General features: G+C 47.9%; 1 protein-coding gene across 9 annotated transcripts in view; it reads right to left on the bottom strand.

The window, feature by feature from the left end:
• Window positions 1–4,598: 4,598 nt before the first annotated feature.
• The window catches only part of DCAF4 (DDB1 and CUL4 associated factor 4), a 32,791-nt gene continuing 19,065 nt past the window's right edge, over window positions 4,599–18,324 (bottom strand). For 8 of the 9 annotated variants that reach the window (XM_042990048.1, XM_042990045.1, XM_042990046.1 and 5 more), the window contains 8 exons: window positions 16,104–16,247; window positions 15,067–15,116; window positions 10,601–10,680; window positions 9,229–9,324; window positions 9,019–9,116; window positions 7,829–8,002; window positions 7,410–7,524; window positions 4,599–5,669 (listed from right to left, as the gene is read on the bottom strand). In XM_042990048.1, the coding sequence (XP_042845982.1) occupies window positions 5,476–5,669; window positions 7,410–7,524; window positions 7,829–8,002; window positions 9,019–9,116; window positions 9,229–9,324; window positions 10,601–10,680; window positions 15,067–15,116; window positions 16,104–16,247 (951 nt within the window). In that variant the 3' untranslated portion in view covers window positions 4,599–5,475. The remainder of the gene's footprint in view (window positions 5,670–7,409; window positions 7,525–7,828; window positions 8,003–9,018; window positions 9,117–9,228; window positions 9,325–10,600; window positions 10,681–15,066; window positions 15,117–16,103; window positions 16,248–18,324) is intronic. The other variant, XR_006218981.1, reaches the window with a different exon arrangement.

Here is an 18,324-nt window from a genome sequence, read left to right as displayed (position 1 = left end):
GAAAAAACAAATTTCTGGCTTGAAGGACTTGCTCCGAGGTGGAGGAGATGGCTGGGGAAGCTGTCTCCAAGAGCTGTGATGAAAGGCTTCAGCTGTGGCTGAGAACCAAGCGGTCTCCGAGGCAATGGGACGCAGTGGCACCCTTACACATTTCTTGGGTTTCTCTCTGCTCCTTTGACTTCCAATATACAGGTGCCAGTTATCTGCCAGGGACTATGCTAGGAGCTGTATATGGTTGATATTCTCACAACCATACTGGAAGGCAGGGGGTAGTGCTTGTGTTTTACAGCTGAAGCTACTGGCTCAGAGACGTTCAGAAGCCCAGGGCCGCCTGGCTAAGGAGACTTGAAGCTGGGGTTTGAGCACAGGCGGGCCTCCTAACTGCCGTACTGAGTCTGCACCCCATCCTGCTGGCATTGCAATGTAGAGAGAGTGTCTCTTCAGTTTCCTTCCTCCTCCTTGAGCTGAGAATTCTTTTGCATTTCCAGATAAGACAGTGACCTTAAAATAGTAGCAGGTACCTTTTTTTTAATCAGAGCTTAACTTGACATTTAATCATTTCCATTGGCCCTCAGAGGTTCTCATGATAAAGGAGAGTAGTGCTTCCTTGTCACTAAAAATCAGAGAAACTGGTTTAGAGATTAAGCAAGTTGATCTAGCCTGTACCAATGGAGCCAAGCTTCCCAGTTGTTGAAAAATTAACAGTTTTTCTTAATATTTGCATTTTCAATTTCACAACTACCATCAATGGGTGGGGTAGAGAATTGAACCCATGATGGTATTTATCATGGCTTTTATCACCAATGGACTTAGTTTTAGAATTTGAGTTTTACCTTCCGTTAAATTACACCTGGTGCAACTTTTGTTTGTTTGTTTTTTTTTTTGTATCTGGGAAAGTTATGAAAACTGATGTGCAGATGGTATGGGGTATATAGGGTTAGGGAAGGTGTAATTTAGGGAGATGCTCATGACCAGCACCATCTTTGAAACTGCCATTTGTAGACGACAGCATGTCTTTCTGGGTCTGGTGGACTTTGGTGGGCTGTGTCCATCTAGAATGTTAATACTGAGTGACTTCACCCACTGCCATGATTTCAGCTGCCACTTTATCCTGATATCAAATCCTTAACTCTAGCCTGAATCGCCCTCCAGGTTCTGGCTCCATCCCTAGACCACTCCCTTCCATTTCCCAGACACCATGTCACCTCAGTTCTGGCTGCCCTGGGCTATTGGCAGCATTTGTATCTGGGTGCCTTTGCTCTGATTTGGGCTTCTGTAGAGCAAGTCCTTTTTGCTCTTGCTGTAGCTGCTTCTATTCAAATGAAGCCAAGAGTGCAAGCAGGTGGGTGGGAGGAACAAGCCAGGAGAGGCGAGCAAAGGCAGGCCAACCAGTCTGGAGGTCACTTGTAGGGGACAGAGATGGCTGGTCTTGAGGAAAGTGGACAGAAGGGAAAATTAGGTCAGTCGCCTGGGTGGCTCATTTGGTTAAGCATCTGACTCTTGGTTTTGGCTCAGGTCATAGTCTCATGGTTCGTGGGATCAAGCCCTGTGTTGGGCTCCACGCTGCGTGAGATTCTCTCTCAAATTAAGTAAATATTAGGGGTGCCTGGGTGGCTCAGTTGGTTAAGCATCCGACTTCAGCTCAGGTCATGATCTCGTGGGTTGTGAGTTTGAGCCCCGAAACGGGCTCTGTGCTGACAGCTCAAAACCTGGAGCCTCCTTTGGATTCTGTCTTCTCCTCTCTCTGCCCCTCCCATGCTTATGCTCTGTCTCTCAATAATAAATAAACGCTAAAAATTAAAAAAAAAAAAATGAGTAAATATTAAAAGGGGAAATCAGGTCAAACTGGACCCAAGACCTTAAATTTCCAGGGGAAAAGTAAAAATCCCATTCCTTTAAGCACAAGGGGCCTAGTAGATTCTCAGACTTGAGCCAAGACCCTGCTGGCTCTGTCATTTATTAGAAGACTTGGAACAAGTCACTTCTATTTTTCTTCAGTATATTGGAGTGACCATCACCTACTTCACAGGGTTATAAGAATTAAAAGGCAGTGATGTTGGCAAAAACTGCTTATTCCGTATAATGAACGCCTGGTTGTGGCAAGTGCTGGGAAATCTAAGTTTTCTGGAGGTTTCTGAGACTTAACTGGGACTTTTACAGATGGCAAGGGGCAGTACGGCTAGCTTGGAGGCCCAGGGGAAGGTGGATCTTGAAACATTTGTGTCCTGAGGCCAGGCGGGAGGCAGAGATGGGCCAAAGGGGTAAGGCACACATGATTTAGTCTCCAGAGGCCATTTTATTGTAAGGCACAAGAAGCCTCTGAATGCAGGGACCTAGGAAGGTCACTCCCACAGCAGGGGCCATGCGGTGGGCAGCCTGGAGAGGCAGACACGGCACCGTACACCAAAGGAAGGGGAGGCGAAATTCAGCCTACCATTTTCTTCAGAGATGGCTTACTGTGGAGGATTCAGACCAGGACAGATCAAGGGCTGACCACTAAGTGTGGCTAACTTGGTCTCAAAGACCACTTCTGGGGACCCTCCTAGGGGGACACCAAGCAGGCTGTCTGTGCTCTCCAGAACACGTTGGGCCAGCTGAATTCAAAGGTGGCTGCACAGCGAGATGGGATGTGAAGCAGGTATTTACCTCATGGCATTAAAAAATATATCTGTATTTGAGAGAGCATCTTAAGCAGGCTCTGCAGAGCACAGAGTCTGGCCTGGGGCTGTCCTACCACCCTGGGATCATGACCTGAGCCAAAATCAAGAGGACACTCAACCAACTGAGCCACCCAGGCACCCCTCGTGGTCACTGTTCGCTCATCTTTGTTTGCTAGGCTATAAGCAAGCAAACGCCAGGCCACGTAGGTAGGAGTTCGTCATAGCTCAGTGCTGCCGCCCCCACCACCTGTTCATTCTCTACTTTTGGTTGTCACCTGGGAACAGGGCAAAATGCCCCAAGACACCTGCAAGTGAAAAATGCTTCACTGAGACTATGTAATGTACTCCTCTCTGGGATACTATGTCACAAGCAAAGAGACCAAAATACTTCTCAGCTAAGTCTGACCTCTCTTCATATAACCTAGACCAAATATATTAGCACTGACTGCTAACCAGAGATTAAGAACCAATTTGCTGAGTTGAAATTAGAGGTTTTAAAGAACCACCCCCTTCCTTTTAAAAAGCCTAAGAGAAATTAAAATGATTGACCAACAAGAAACTTTGGCTATGAAACAGGTGTTAAATAAAGAGTTTAGAAGTTTAGAAGGGATGGGGCCATACGTGTCAGAACTCACCTGGTATTCTCCTGAGGGGTCCTATTGTCTCCACTGTTTGGGGGGAGATCAAAGTTGGGTTGAAGAGCCACCCATGGGCTCTCGGCTCCACAGAAACAATGTAGAACTGTGAGGAAAACTGCATTAGATGAGCTGGACCAGGGATTTTAAACTGCAGGTCCTGGAATGAACGAACCGGTTTAACTTTGAACTTGAGGGGACAAAAGTATGAGTGCATGTTAGGTTCATGGCTCAGCATTTATGCTTAGTTGTGCTCTTGGGCAGGGGCACACCACCAAAGTTACTCCAGAAGACCCCACAGTGATGGTGGCCACCTGAACTCTTCAACTGTGTATGTAATTTCCTGGGACCGAAGTGCAGGTCAATATGCCAGGGTTGAAGAGATACAGGGACAAAGTCTAAATAACTAAACGCTTCAGAATGCTGGTAATTAGTAAGCTTATCATTGGTGAGCGCCAGAAAAATTTACCGGGCGATCAAACGTGAATGATTAGCACTGCACGCTCCCATGTGCGCCACGCCCCTTCCTGATTTCTCGGCAGCACTAGCCGTAATGCCCAAGTACTGTCGGTGACTACAGGTGCACGGGCAGCACGGAACACGGTCTCAAGTCTTCTAGTTCCAAGTTCCAGTTCCTGCTGAACAGGTCTGTGCGCGCAGGCCTCTTCATCTGTAAAATGATGCTAATGATTTTTATTACTACTGCTGTAACTCCTTTGTGTGTTGTTGTAAGGATCAAGTAAGATGGGGGAAATCTTTATAAAATATGAGGCACTAAAAATATTTTTTTAAATATAGCATGTAAATAGCTCACCTGTCAGATGACCAACCTGATACGCTCATCTTTTTGGGGGGCAGATTTGGTTTTCTGTATATTAAATTGTACTGGCAGGAAACAAGATGTAACTAACACTCAAGGGAGTAACTGAAGAGTTTAATTGAAGTTCCTGGGCTAGCAACAGTGAGGTGCAGTTAGTAGGTCTGAAGAGACAAGTAGAAGCTGCTGGAACGTGCAGAGCTATGTTCTAACAGGGGCTGCGGCCTGGGGTGGAGGAACACAGCCAAGCCCCCCACAGCCTAGCAGGAGGGGAGCTGGGGAGCCTGCTGTTGTAGCCCATAGGGGGGTCAGCTTCTTGAGGCACGCACCTCAAGCAGGCACAAAAAATGAAAGCTCTCTTGCAAAGCCATCGAAGCTGGTCTCTACTCCTCGTCTAAGATCTGAGTAGACGTTACTGCGCTGGCTCGTTGCTGTAGCGGCCAAGCATCATGATCTTCTAAACCGTTGACAGAGCAACACACTACGCATCGTTCTTTCTGGTTTATTGTTCGGTAGAAAGACAGGCTCTTGAAAACTTTGTATAAACAGCTCACAAACTGCCTCTCCTAGATTACAAAAAATGAAAACCAATTTTCTTTGAGATGAGGCCCATGAAGCTGCCATTCAAATCACCATAACAGGAATAGGAACTGTTGTACCTAACATGCTGGGAGGTGCCTCAACAAAGGCATGCATGCTAGGGCCTGTTTAAAACTTCTAGCATCTAGAAAGGTCCATTTTTCCTCCCAATGCCTATGAATGGTAATAAAAGGGGGATCCAAGATCTGCCACTGATGTTGAATGAGTCTGAGAAGGCTTTTTAATGACCACCCCCCCGCAATCCAGCCTTCAATCTTTCTCGAGAGACTCAGAGAAAGGACTCCCTGCTTCCCCTTCTCCCCAGCTTTCTCCAGTCCAGGCGCACACCTTTCTGGGACCCAAGCACTGACTACACTAACAGTCTCACCCAATCCCATTACCCTTCTTGAAAGGGCTTTTGGTGAAAGAAAACCTCAGTTACTGCCAATCTTCAGCCCTTAGCAGAGTTTTTGTTTGAAAAGGGCTGGGGCGGAGGAGAGGGGAGTGGGGCACAGGCTATTCTAAGGAATTCAACAGGAAACAAGTACCTTTTATGAAAAGGACTTCTGAGCTCTCTGAGCTCACAACTTAACTGGAATAACTTTACTGAAGTGTCTCCACTTAAAACATAGCACCTCTTCCCAGCAGCCAGATGGATGGGATCTGTGTACACAGAGCACCCATTTAAAATGCCCTCACTGGAAACAGGAATTGTGGCAGAGGCATGGCTGCTCCTCACTCCCGTAAGTCAAGTCCACATCCCTCTGGGTTGCACCCCGTGGAATCAGTTGTAGGAGAAACAGTAAAGGTCCTGCTGGACGGCCATGAGCAACCCTGGGGCTCCCCGGAAGCCCCCGAGCCGAGACGAGAAGGCCACACTGGGGATGTCAGACTTGGAGGTGGGGTGTGGGGAAGGTATGGTTCTCAGCAGGCAGGCATCATGGAAGCTCCAGATTCTCGTGTAGCAGTCCTGGCCCACTAAGAAAGAGGGAAGATACACAGCAGGTTAGTGAGAGGATGCACAGAAGAAAGTGTATACATGTGGACATGGCTTCTCGCAATTCCTAAGGCTAAAAAGGACTCCACGGGACCCAAAGCACAAATGCAAATGGAAACTATTTCTGTCGATAACGTGTACTTCTTGAAAATCAAAGTTCCAGGTCTTCCTGTGCTCTACAAGCACCACCAGTTGCAGGTATTCCAAGCGACCAAATGCGTTGGCCGGCGACGCCTCGGATGGTGCCCCAGGCATGTCGGCTAACAGGTGGGCGCTCTGCTTCTCTTGTCAAGGGCTGTTCAAGAGGGTGACTGCAACTGATTTCCTGTTTGTGAAATAGTGACCAGGAAGACCTCTTCACTTTAATACATCCCGGGGACAAACCAGGTGATGACGCTCCCCAGAGCTTTTTCTAGTTTAACGAAATTTTTTTAAACATTCAAAAAAAAAAAAACTTTTTTTAAAGTTTATTTTGAGAGGGCGTGAGTAGGGGAGGGGTGGAGAGAGAGGGGCAGAGAATCCCAAGCGGGCTCCTTGCCGGCAGCGTGGATGTGGGGCTCAAGCTCTTAAAACTGTGAGCTCGTGACCTGAGCCAAAACCAAGAATCGGACGCTCAACTGACTGAGCCACCCAGGTGCCCTGTGCTGTTTCTGGTTCGATGGCTCAGTGTGTCAGACCACATAAGTCTTTAGGGCCCAGAGCTGTGAGGGATGTGGCACCTAACAACCACTGGCTGCGGCAGGCCAGACGCGGTCTACACTACTGGAGAGCTTCCGAGGAAAGGAGGGCAGACCTTAGGGCTTCCCGGATTTCACATCTGTGCCTGTGGTCGGCCGAGACCGTGCACTCCCTCGGCTGTGGATGGATTCAGGCCGCGCAGTTCACCGATTACTGCAGCTAGCCCACCTACCCAGGTCTGCCTCTCAACGGGGCTTCTCTCTTTTATATTATCCAGAACACAGAAGTTCTTCTTAGATGAAAACTTATGGAAACTAGGCCTAAGCAGGAAGCTAACTGCTGCTGGCGGTGAGAGTAAATCAGCCTGAGAAAGTCCTAACCAAGTGACGCTTCTTGGGCGTGGGGAACAAGTACATTCTGTAGGCATATTTGCAAATGTGAGGACTTGTCAAGACCAAGAACGTATTCCTTCTGTCAAGGGCCTACTATTTAATTTGTCAAACCACTGAGCTTTCATGCTATCAGAACATTTTGTAGCCCAGAAAGTCAAAACCTGTGATCAACCTGTAGCTCCTTTCAAAGCAGCGGCTAGACATTTCAGCTCCTGTTCTGCAGATCATGGATCCCCATGGACAGTGTTAAGGGGACCAGGAACCAGTGCTGTTACAATGACCTTAATTTCTTTTCTCAGCATCCTCTGCTAGAAAGTGAGCTCAAAGAACAGGGAGCCCAAGCTTTTCAACAGGATGGGCTAAGGGTCCCATTGAATGCTGACCAGGTGGACACCCAGGTCTCCCAAGCTGCTATATTTTATTGCACCTAACCTGCCTGTTACTGAGGTGATGTTGTCCCATTAACATGGGGACAAAGGGCTGTCCAACTGGTGGATGTTTAACTGCTGCTTACTCATGTCCTACTCTACATCCCATCTGGTCCCCCTGACCTCAGGAGTCCACAGTCCCAAGTATTCAGTTCAGATTTGGAGTAATTTCCCCCCTGCCATTTTATTTGACAGGACAGAATATCTCCCCCTCCCTAGGTACCTGCTACCACGATGCCTTCTTCCTCATGCACGTGCAGGGGCAGGTAGGCGTACTCGTTCACGTGACCTTCGTATTGCCTTATACACTTAGTGGTTCTCAGGTCCCACAGCTTGATCTGTGGAAAGCACAAGGGGCCATCAGAAAGAGTCTGGCAGGCACACTAGCGAACTAGGCACAGAAGCCAGGGAGGACAAGGTGGCGTCCAAACACCTCTCCAGGTTAGGAAAATCTTAAGTTTCAAAAGCATCAAAACTAGTTTTGTGTCTGTCTAGATCGGGCTGGGCTCCCACCTCTGCACAGCCCACAACTGCCTTTCCCTTGCTACTGTCTTGCATGAGGGTCTCTTCTGAAGAGCCCTTCATCTGGCAGAACTCTGGGCCAGTGGCTGCAGTGGCCCGAAAGAGTCAGTGCTACCCTACCGTTCCCGCCATGTCAGATGCCATCAGGTTTTGCTCTTCTTGGAGGATCTGCACAGAGGTCACTGCTGAGTCGTGGAACAGGCGGGTGGCCTTCCAGCCCTTGCCCTGATTTCGACAACGCAGATCAATGGCAAAGATCTCCCCAGAACGACAGCCATTAAACAGCAAAGGAGCCTATGGAAAAAGGCACTGGTTGGTACCTCCTCCTCTAAGGCTGGGAGGGGTGTGCCTTCCAGAACAGAAGGCCTGTCTCGCACCCCTCTCCCAGCCCCTGGATCAGAGGTGTGGGTTGATGGCTTGGTGGGGATTTGAGCCTCAGGGTAGCTGGAGGAGTTCCTTAGGAAAGGGTAAGAGAACTGGACCCCACGTGTCTTCCAGTGTCCTCCCCACTGGCTGCACTGGACCCTTAGGCCTCATTCTGTGAAGCCCATGTGATGGAGCCCTATCTCCACCAAGGAAGGTCCTTTGTGAGAAGCGAGGGTGGGAGTATGGAGTAGGAGAGATGAGACATCCAGGGAAGTCATGGAGTCCCAAACAGAGGGCAGAAGGCTGCAGAAACATGAAACATGCAGAAACACTTCTGTGCTTCCAGAAGACGGTAGGTTGGCAGTCTGCACACTCCTCCAGGCTTTTAAACAAAGATGGCATTTTTTAACGGGGGAAGTCTCTGAAAAGTAGGAATGACTAGAATTTTGTTAAAATTTAAAATATGTAAATTGAAAGCTAGGTATGAGGCTATTTAGTATTATGAATTGAGACTTTATTTATATGTCAAAAAAATTACTTGTCCTGATGGCTAATCCCAGTACTTAAGAAGTACTAACAATTCATTTAAATAGGAAGTTGTTTAAAGCCAGTTTAGGCAGCTTCCTGCCGTTGGTCCTGTCCCTGTGCTTTAATAAAATCACCTTTTTGCACTTAAAAAAAAAAAAACAAAAACCAAAAAAAAACCCAAAAACCCAAAACCCAAACAAAACCAAAACCAAAAGCCAGTTTAGCCAGGCCTTTCTGAATCAGCCAACTTTCCTCCAGTGCACATACAATCACCAAGTAAACCATTAATCCTCTCTGATGTCCTTTTTTCCCCTGAAAGAGAGGGACAACCAGATACCACACAGGAATCATTTTCAGTCCAGCACAATTTCCAATCTTGGGAAACTTTATACTGCCCCCTTCCCAATCCAACCAACCATGAGAGCAAACTGCTGGGCCAAGACATCGCTGCTGGTCCCAAATGACTGCCGATGTCCTGTCACCACGTTGGTCACTAGGACTCGCCGAGACAAGCCTGACAGAAATAGGGATGGGGCAGAGAGACGAGGATCACTCACAGCCTGGACAGGGAGTTTGAAGTCTGAAATTCTTTACGCTGGGAACCTGTGGAGTCAGTCATGGCTCACCTGTACTGAAGCAGTTATTTGCCTGGATGTTCAGGGACCATGCACAGGACCAGGCCCCAGGGATCCGGAAACTGCAGAGCATGCCGGGCCGTTCTCCTGTTGATGGGAACAGTGACTATAAAGGGTCGCTGCCCTGGAGGGACGAAGATCTCCTCTCTATGCTGCCAGGCCAGTGACCACTAGTTCTGGGAAACCTCCAGGAATGACTGCTCAGAAGGATCTATATCTTGGCCCCATTCTGGGTTTTGTGGTAGTAAAAAAAGAGACACTCCACTGGGGTACCTGGCTCAAAAGTGGTCATTCTGATAATGAGCACATCTTTCCCGACTTCCCAGTAGTAGCATTAGAACTACTAACTGCCATCAGAAAAGCAGTGTAGTGTTTTTACAAGAGGGTTTCAATCCCACATCACACTATTAGATGTGTGATCTCAAGGAAAACATTTGTAAAATAAGCTTTTAAAGTGATAACAAAATTGATAACAAATTCCAAGTATATAGTTTAATGAGGTAGCACAAAGTAAGTATAGCTATACCATCATCTAGGTTAAAAAGCAAAATATTCCAGTACCCTTGATAACCTTCCCAATTACCATCTCCCTACTCTTCCTTAAAGAGAATCACTCTCCTGACTTATGACACCATAGATTAGTTTTGTAAGGCAAATTCTGAACCTCTCTTTGCCTCACTTTCCTCATCTATAAAACGGGATAACACATGCTCCTGCCACGCAAGCTTGCTGTACAATGAAACGGCAGGCAGCGGGCTAAGTGTGCCTCATACCCTCCACGTAACCTGCTGCAGTAGGTGTTCTCTTCACGGAGTTAAGCAATCTGTTCAAGTTGGTAAGGGGCAGAGCCGGGACCCACGCCAGGTCTACCCGAAGCCCTGCACTCTTAGAGGTCTGACCCTCGTCTAACTGATCCTAATTCTCTGAAAGACTGAAAACTTAATATCCAGAATGCTGCCAGGAAGGAGAAGTCCAACTGCCTTCAGGCACACAGAATGCCAACATCCCCAGCAGCACCTGCCATGCTTTTCTGCATGGTCCGTGCAGGAAGCCCAAATCAATACTCTGATCTCTTGCACTCATTACATACTCTTCCTAACTGTTCTGGCTGAGGGGACCCCAACGAAGGGGTCAATGGAGGGGTGTGTAAAGATGCACCTGCTTCTAGTACCAATCCTGGGTCCAGTTTACAGAATCCTACTGTGCTTCTATAGGCTGTCCCCACCCACTCTGCGGTCCCCACCCCTACTGTCCCAACCTTCACCACGGAGTCTACACCGTTCTTGTGACTGCAGCTCCTAGGAGGCAGGGACCAAGACCTCCTTCAGAGCACCTCCTTATCCAAAGGAAAAGGCCCCGGTACCTGGGTGACTACTGACAAACAGCGATGCTGGGAGCAGGGTGGCACAGCCTGGAGTCTCTGCGATTCCCATGAGGCACAGCCTAGAAAGCTGTTAAGGGCAGTCAAGTACAAGGCTCTCCTCTGGGAAGAGAATGGGCATTAGTACCCTTCAAGAAACTGTAACGCCGTGAGCCAGATTTAACACGCTTACGTTTTCTAGATTTAGTTTCAGATTTTTTTTTCTTTAAACTTTTTTTTGAAGTTTGTTTACTTGAGAGAGAGAGAGAGAGAGAAAGAAAAAGAGCAGGAAGAGAGAGGGAGACACAGAATCCGAAGCAGGTTCCAGGCCTGAGCTGTCAGCAGAGCCTGACACAGGGCTTGAACTCACAAACTGTGAGACTGTGACCTGAGCCGAAGTGGGACACCTAACCAACCGAGCCACCCAGGCACCCCAGTTTCCGATGTTTTAAAAGGAAAAATATGTCACAGTTAAAAGACTCTGACCCCTCCCCAGTCCAACGCTTCCCCTACCCAGAATCCCATTCTAAAATTGGTCTGAGGTCTGGGCCATGCTCTATTTCCTTAGAGTATCTTCTACAGCTTTTCCATCTTGCTGTCTTCTAGATTCATCTGTATTGAAGCTTGTAGCTCCTGTTCCTTCACTTTCACTGTGGATGAGTATACAATTCATCTGCTGATGGGTACTTAACTTGTTCTGTTTTTTTTTTTTTTTTCTCTGCTGCTGGAATGAGCATCCCCTCCAGTGTTCCTGTGTCCTACCCCATATGTGGGAGGCTGCTTTTTTTTTTTTTTTTTTAAATTTTTTTTTTCCAACGTTTTTTATTTATTTTTTGGGACAGAGAGAGACAGAGCATGAACGGGGGAGGGGCAGAGAGAGGGAGACACAGAAGCGGAAACAGGCTCCAGGCTCCGAGCCATCAGCCCAGAGCCCGACGTGGGGCTCGAACTCACGGACCGCGAGATCGTGACCTGGCTGAAGTCGGACGCTTAACCGACTGCGCCACCCAGGCGCCCCTGTGGGAGGCTGCTTTAAAGCAGTGTTTTCTTGAACCCACTCTAGGAGTTTGATTTTACGCTACCACGCACTGCATTCATGCAAATAACTGAAACAGAAGTTTTAGAAAATATTTACTCTTACTAAATATGGAACCGATTATTTTCTAGTCTGTTTCATTAAAAAAAAAAAAAAAAAAAAAAAAAAAAAAAAAGTGCTGCTCACGAACGGATCTAATGGCCCACCGGCAGAGGTCACGACTTGCAGTTTGCAAACAGGCTCTAGTGTCTAAACCCAGTGTGGAACTGTGGGGTCACAAGGGGTTGCAACTTAAAGGGGTCTTATCAATTTACTTACACCAGCAGTTTCCCCCATCTGCCGAACCGGGCACTATCAGACTTTTAAAACTTTTGCTCATCTGAACGGGTATAAAGTGACATCTCATTTTAACTTGAGTTTCCTGGGCTACCACTGGATGTGCTGATCCATCAGATCACAGCCATTTGGGTTTCCTTTCCTTTGAACTGCCTCCGCATGTCTACCGGGCCATCTGTCTTCCGACTGCTCTGGCTCCTCTCCCTTCACAGGCAGAATTTTCTCGACAGGAGTCTGTGTTTTTCTACCTCCTTGCCCTCCTGTCACTCTTCAGCTCACTGAAACCCAGGTCTGACACTCCTCTTCCAATCAGGTGTTCTCCCCAAGGTCTCCAGCGAACTGTTTCTCACTCTCATCAACACTTTCCAGTCTTGCCTGTGGCCACACGACACTTTCCAACTACACGCTCCTTCGTGGCCTCCACAACCGCCCTCTCGGAGTTCCCTCCTCAGACCTTCTCTTCCACCTCCATTCCCTGGCCTAGATCCTAAGCCTCTTGGACGCATGCCTCTCCTCCACTCCTGCTCATCCATCACACCCTCTCCCCTGCCCTCGGTCTTGCAGCAGCTCTCTGCCTGAGGTCTCACCATTGCCAGTCTCTTGCCCACACTGCTTCATAAGAAATACCTCCATGGCCACAATCTTCTAGAACATTCCAGCAGCCAAGGCCCCACCTTGCCAGAGACATCAGACATCAGACCACTTACTACTGTGCAATGTGCAAGCTCCCTCCTGCTTCTTCCTTCTGCTGTGAGCTCTGTCCCCTCCTTTCTGTGTGGGATCACCTCCAGGAAGGCCACCCTAATCCCTTTCTCCCGCTTGCATCCAATTGCCCCACAGACTCACTATACAGACTGAGCACCTGCTGCGCTGCCATTTCTAGCACCTTGCACAGGGATCGCATATAAACTCAACAGATTTTGGAGGAATGAACACATACCTCAGTGAAAAATGTAAATACCTGCAAAGCAATCAAGCAACATTACTGATTGTCTGAATGTGTGATGTGTACACATCACACTGCCTTGGGTGGTAAGCCTCATGTTAAATATAGCAGTATGGAGAGTGCTGAAGCCATAAATAATAACACTGGAGCTGGGCAGCCCAGTGTTCTTTAGCCCTTCCTAAAGAAACCTCTTTTCCTTCTGGGTTTGGAGGGTGAGGATGCGGGGAGGGAGTCCCTACCCAGATGCACTTTCAGTTACTAGGACTAAGACCCAGGTTACCCTTAAACCCTATAGGATACTAACGGGGTCAGTATTAGATTTAACCCTTTAATAGGCCACAGGTTATTGAAAAGCCCAGTTAAGTACAACTTCGATCGAACCTCCCACCGTTCTTTGGGGGGAAAATGCAGAGGACAGGTCTAAATGAGTTCCAGGACCCTCCGCAGAAGCAGCGGGTGCACAGAAGCCTGAAGATTACCTGAAATGATCACCAGAGGGCAAGTAGCTGATGAAGCTACCACAGACCGTATCTTTAAAACCAATTATATGGATTTTTATCCTCTCCTTAGCCTAAGGAGAGAAACATGGGAAAATGTTATCCTGTTTTAAGATCAGAAATGAGAGCAAGGTTGTTTTCTCTCCTTTAAGACTTGGTCTCTTCTGTCCTCTTGTAAGATCACAGTAACAGGTGGCCTTATCCTTCCACAGAATCCCACCAAATGAAAGCCACATAGAATTTTCGATTTACAGAACACACACAATTTTGTGTGTCTTATATAAAATGTATAACCAGAATCTCTAATGTTTTTAAAATAGAGTGTTTTAAAATAAAATAAAATGTTTTAAAAACAGAGTGCCGTGGGGATGCCTAGGTGGCTCGGTCAGTTAAGCATCTCACTCTTGATTTCAGCTCAGGTCATGATCTCACGGTTTGTGAGTTTGAGCCCTGAGTGTGGCTCTGCACTAACAGCACAGAGCCTACTTGGGATTCTCTCTCTCTCTGTCCCTTCCCCACTCACGCTCTCTCTCAAAATAAATAAAAATAAAAAAAGAGAGACAGAGTGCCATAGAACAAACTAAAAAACCCCAACAGGTTCCAATTTTTTGAAACCATTATTTGTTGAGGACCCATGATGTGACAAGCACTGTGCTAAGTGCATTCACAGATATTAACTAATATTAGCCTCGTGACAACTCACGAAATAGGTGTTAGGTACAATGAGTGGTCACATAGTTTCAAGAACTCATTTATTATGGAAATGAACCAAGGACAAGACATATGAATGTGTGGCTTTGGCTCAAACAATATTACTCTCAGAAGCACGAGACAGACAGGTGTCTTGTGCGTCAAGAGCCCTCAGGGACTCCAGGGGAAGGGTCTAGCTAGCCTGAAACTACGCTCCAGTGCTCCTAGAAGAACCCTGATCGCTCTCTGAGAGGGAAGAGGCTACAAGAAGAGGGCTCTAAAGAAGGCCATGTCTGGCAGGGACCCCAGGCACAGAGCCCACACACTCATGTCCAATGCCAAAGGAATCCCTTTTACTGATGTACGCCCTCAGCCTTCCCCCGCAAGGGGTCCAGCCCACCCTCAAACCACTGCAGCTCTGAGTTCCTCCTCCTTCACCTCAGGAGGATGTGGGGTTTCTGCCTAAGGCTTTACTATTCTTTTACAGATCTTTTTTTTTTTTTAATGTTTATTTATTTTTGAAGGAGAGATAGACAGAGTGTGAACAGGGGAGGGGCAGAGAGAGAGGGAGACACAGAATCCGAAGCAGGCTCCAGGTTCCGAGCTGTCAGCACAGAGCCCGATGTGGGGCTCGAACTCACGAACCACGAGATCATGACCTGGGCTGAAGTCAGACGCTCAACTGACTGAGCCACTCAGGCGCCCCAGTTCTTTTACAGATCTTAACAGTGATGGCACATAGTGACATCAATGTCACCCTGGGACCTCGACTACTTCTCTGTGCTCCATGGGAATCTTTGTTCTCTACCTAGCGGCAATGCTCCTTCCTAAAGGGTGAGATGTGCACACAAAATGGTGCAGACCTCTCTGGCCCCTAGGACGCCACCTCACAAACCCCACAGACACTCAGCTCCTCATCAGGGCCTGGCCTGCCCACCAAACCTCTTCGTCTGCCAAAAGATACAGAATGTGGGAATCCAAGTGATTCAGCGAGGCCCAGCACACAGAGTTCACCTGGTGAGGAAACACACAGCAAGACAGAAAGACTGGTTTGACTGCCAACTCATGGAGAGAAATAGACAATGCTTGCCTATGGAATAACTAGTAGGGATACAGACATGGGGCTTCTTTCTTCAGGTCTCACTCCTTTTAAAGACGCTGGAACAAGTGTCAGAACAGGGAAGTTCCCTGCTCCACCATGTAGCACCTTGAGAGGAACAGGGAGGAAGTAACCCCCAGGCTTTGGTCCTTTGTCATCAGTATGGACCTCACAGTGAGACATCTAGTAACTTTCTGATTTGGGGACGGGTTCTCGGCAACAGAAGGGGACAAAACCCAACTCTGAAAGGCATACTGTATTTCATTTCATTCCGAAACCATTTTCAACCTGTATCCATCTTGTGGCTCATGTCCCAAATGAATAGAATGTCACACAGCTTTTTACACATGCAGCCATCACCCAAGTGCAATTTAAAGGTTGCTCCCTAGACGGCAAGCTGTGCTGTATTATATTTATGTAACCTCTCATCTTTATGTATATTCTATTTATGTAACCTCTTTTTATTTATGTAACTTCTGGGTAGGCCACAGACTGGCTGAGTGACTGATGCACTGGAGGACTATCCACAAAGACTACAACAGCCCACTGCCCAGGAACTCGGTGCCTGGCATAGGCTCCTTCGGGTCACCTCGATCCTCTGGAGGGAAGGTCTGTATAAGCAGTTAAAGAAGCCTCTCAAGCCTAAAGAAGCCCAACTATTGCTTCTCCCAACTATTGACAGCTGCCTTCTCCCAACTATTGACAGTTATTTCTCTTCTAAGATAAGAAACTCCTGAGGCCCTTTTCTTCCCTTATAGGTTATCAAGATCTAAAACTCCATTTTCTCTTGGTAGAATGAGGTACCCAAGGTTCTCTTCTCTACTCTAAATTGGGCCAACTACTGCAGGCCCCCTGCATCCAAGGCAAAGGGGGTCGCGAGGCTAATGGGAAAGGCAATGTACCTTCCGGTTGGTGAAGTAGAGGTTTTCGTGCATATGCACCTTGAGCGAGGGGGTCTTCAGACCACGCAGGCTGATGATGCCATACTTGGAGCCTCCGACTTTGACATCATTCACCGTGAAGAGCCGGTCACTGTTGGTATCGGCCTGGAGGGGAAAGGAGACCATAGGTGACCTCCCAGGCTGAGCCAGGTGAGCTGCCTAAGACCACCTGCCATCTGTCTTAGATCCCATGCTCTGAGCATTTTCACTTGGTGAGTGCTCCCACCCATGAGGGAGCATGGAGGTAACCTGACTTGCACCTACTCAGTCCAGCTGTCACTGGGCAAAGCTAACAGGCATCTGATCTCGCAGTCCAGGAGTGGGGGTGAAGGCGATGAGGGGGAACTGTCAAGAGGCATGAGGTCTGCACAGTGACTCCACTCACAACTCGGTTTGGCAGAGTCCCTACATCCATCCGGAAGAGCCACATGGTGACACGCAGCCATCATGAAAGCCATACAACGATGTGGAAAATGCTAGTTATAACTGTGAAGGGGTAAAAGGAGGAAACAAAACTGGATTCCCATTACATGGGCACTTTTCCCCTCAATGAGATACAAAAAAAAACAAAAACCCACTGCATTGTAGGAAAAAATTACAATAGAAAATACTACAGGGGCGCCCAGGTGGCTCGGTCGGTTAAGTGTACAACTTTGGCTCAGGTCATGATCCCACAGTTCTGAGCTTGAGCCCCACGTTGGGCTCTGTGCTGACAGCTCGGGGCCTGGAGCCTGCTTTGGATTCTGTGTCTCTCTCTCTGCTCCTCCCCGCCTTGCACTCCGTTGCTCTCTCAAAAACAAATAAATGTTAAAAAAAAATTAAAGGGGCCAGGCCTGGGTGGCTCAGTTGGTTAAGCGTCCAACTTTAGCTCAGTTAATGATCTCACAGTTTGTGGGTTCGAGCCCCGCATTGGGCTCTGTACCAACAACTCAGAGCCAAGAGGTTGCTTCAGATTCTGTGTCTCCCTCTCTCTTTGCCACTCCCCTGCTTGTACTCTCTCTCTCTCTCTCAAAAAGAAGTAAACATAAAAAAAAATTTTTTAGGGGCACCTGGGTGGCTCAGTCGGTTAAGCATCTGACTTTGGCTCAGGTCATGATCTCGCGGTTTGTGAGTTTGAGCCCTGCGTTGGGCTCTGGGCTGACAGCTCGGAGCCTGGAGCCTGCTTCCGATTCTGTGTCTCCCTCTGTCTCTGCCCCTCCCCTGCTCACGCTCTGTCTCCCTATCAAAAATAAACATTAAAACAAATTAAAAAAAATTTTTTAATGTAGTTAATAACTATTTCAAAGCAAAACCCTACATATTTAAGTGTTTTATGTATACTTATAAATACAACATACACACATACATGGGTTTGGATGTTGGTGAAACTGTATTCACTTTGCAAATTTACTTGGAAAGCACAGTTTCCTGAAGAATCATGACAGAGACTGGAATCAGATCTGAAAAGCTGATCTCTGGGTGGCAAAGCTCCCTTCCCAATACTCTGGTCACACAGCCAGCCAGTCACGTCTAACCCTGGGTGACTGGGAAGATCTGGGCACTAGTGCCAGCCTTGTGTGAGATGAAGTAGGAGGATCAGGGGCTCAGGCCATACTCAACAGCACAGGCATCACCACCCAGTTTTATGGAAGAACCCCAGGGAAGGAGCTCCTGAGGGGAAAGTACTGCAAGAAAGTTTTCCAGCGATTCAGGTCAAACTGTGCCCCCAAACACACAGGAGAGTAAAGCCAGGAGAGAACACAAGTCCTGGAATACCCCTTGCAGAAGGGCTCTCCTGTTGAGGTCTCCTGGGGCAAGACCTCAAGGGTGGGCACTGTCGCTTCAGATTCCAGTCCTTTCAGCAGACCACCAGGCTGAGGTTCTCCATTTTGTGTCCTTCTCGAATTCTCAGCTGTCTCCTGGCCTCCAGGAAGGACAGGGCTTACAGGACAGGCCATGATCTCCTGTGGCCTCAAGCTTCTGGTCTAACTCAGTGGTGTATCGCCTTCTGTTTGCAGTGGACTCTCGGTCCTCTGCCAACATTTCCCTGAACCCTAGGTTCCAGCAATCTCTGGCCTTAACCTTGGCTTCCAGCCCAGGTCTAACCTAAAGCAGAGAAGATGCTCTGCTCCCTGTAAAGGACGTGACAGAGCTGTGCTGGACGTGCAGGCCCAGGAGCACAGACCCTATAGGACCCTGCCAC

This window comes from Panthera tigris, chromosome B3 (assembly GCF_018350195.1).
Source record: "Panthera tigris isolate Pti1 chromosome B3, P.tigris_Pti1_mat1.1, whole genome shotgun sequence".
NCBI lineage: Eukaryota > Metazoa > Chordata > Mammalia > Carnivora > Felidae > Panthera > Panthera tigris.
The sequence above is the reverse complement of the archived record's forward strand: the minus strand, read 5'-3'. Positions and strand labels throughout refer to the sequence as shown.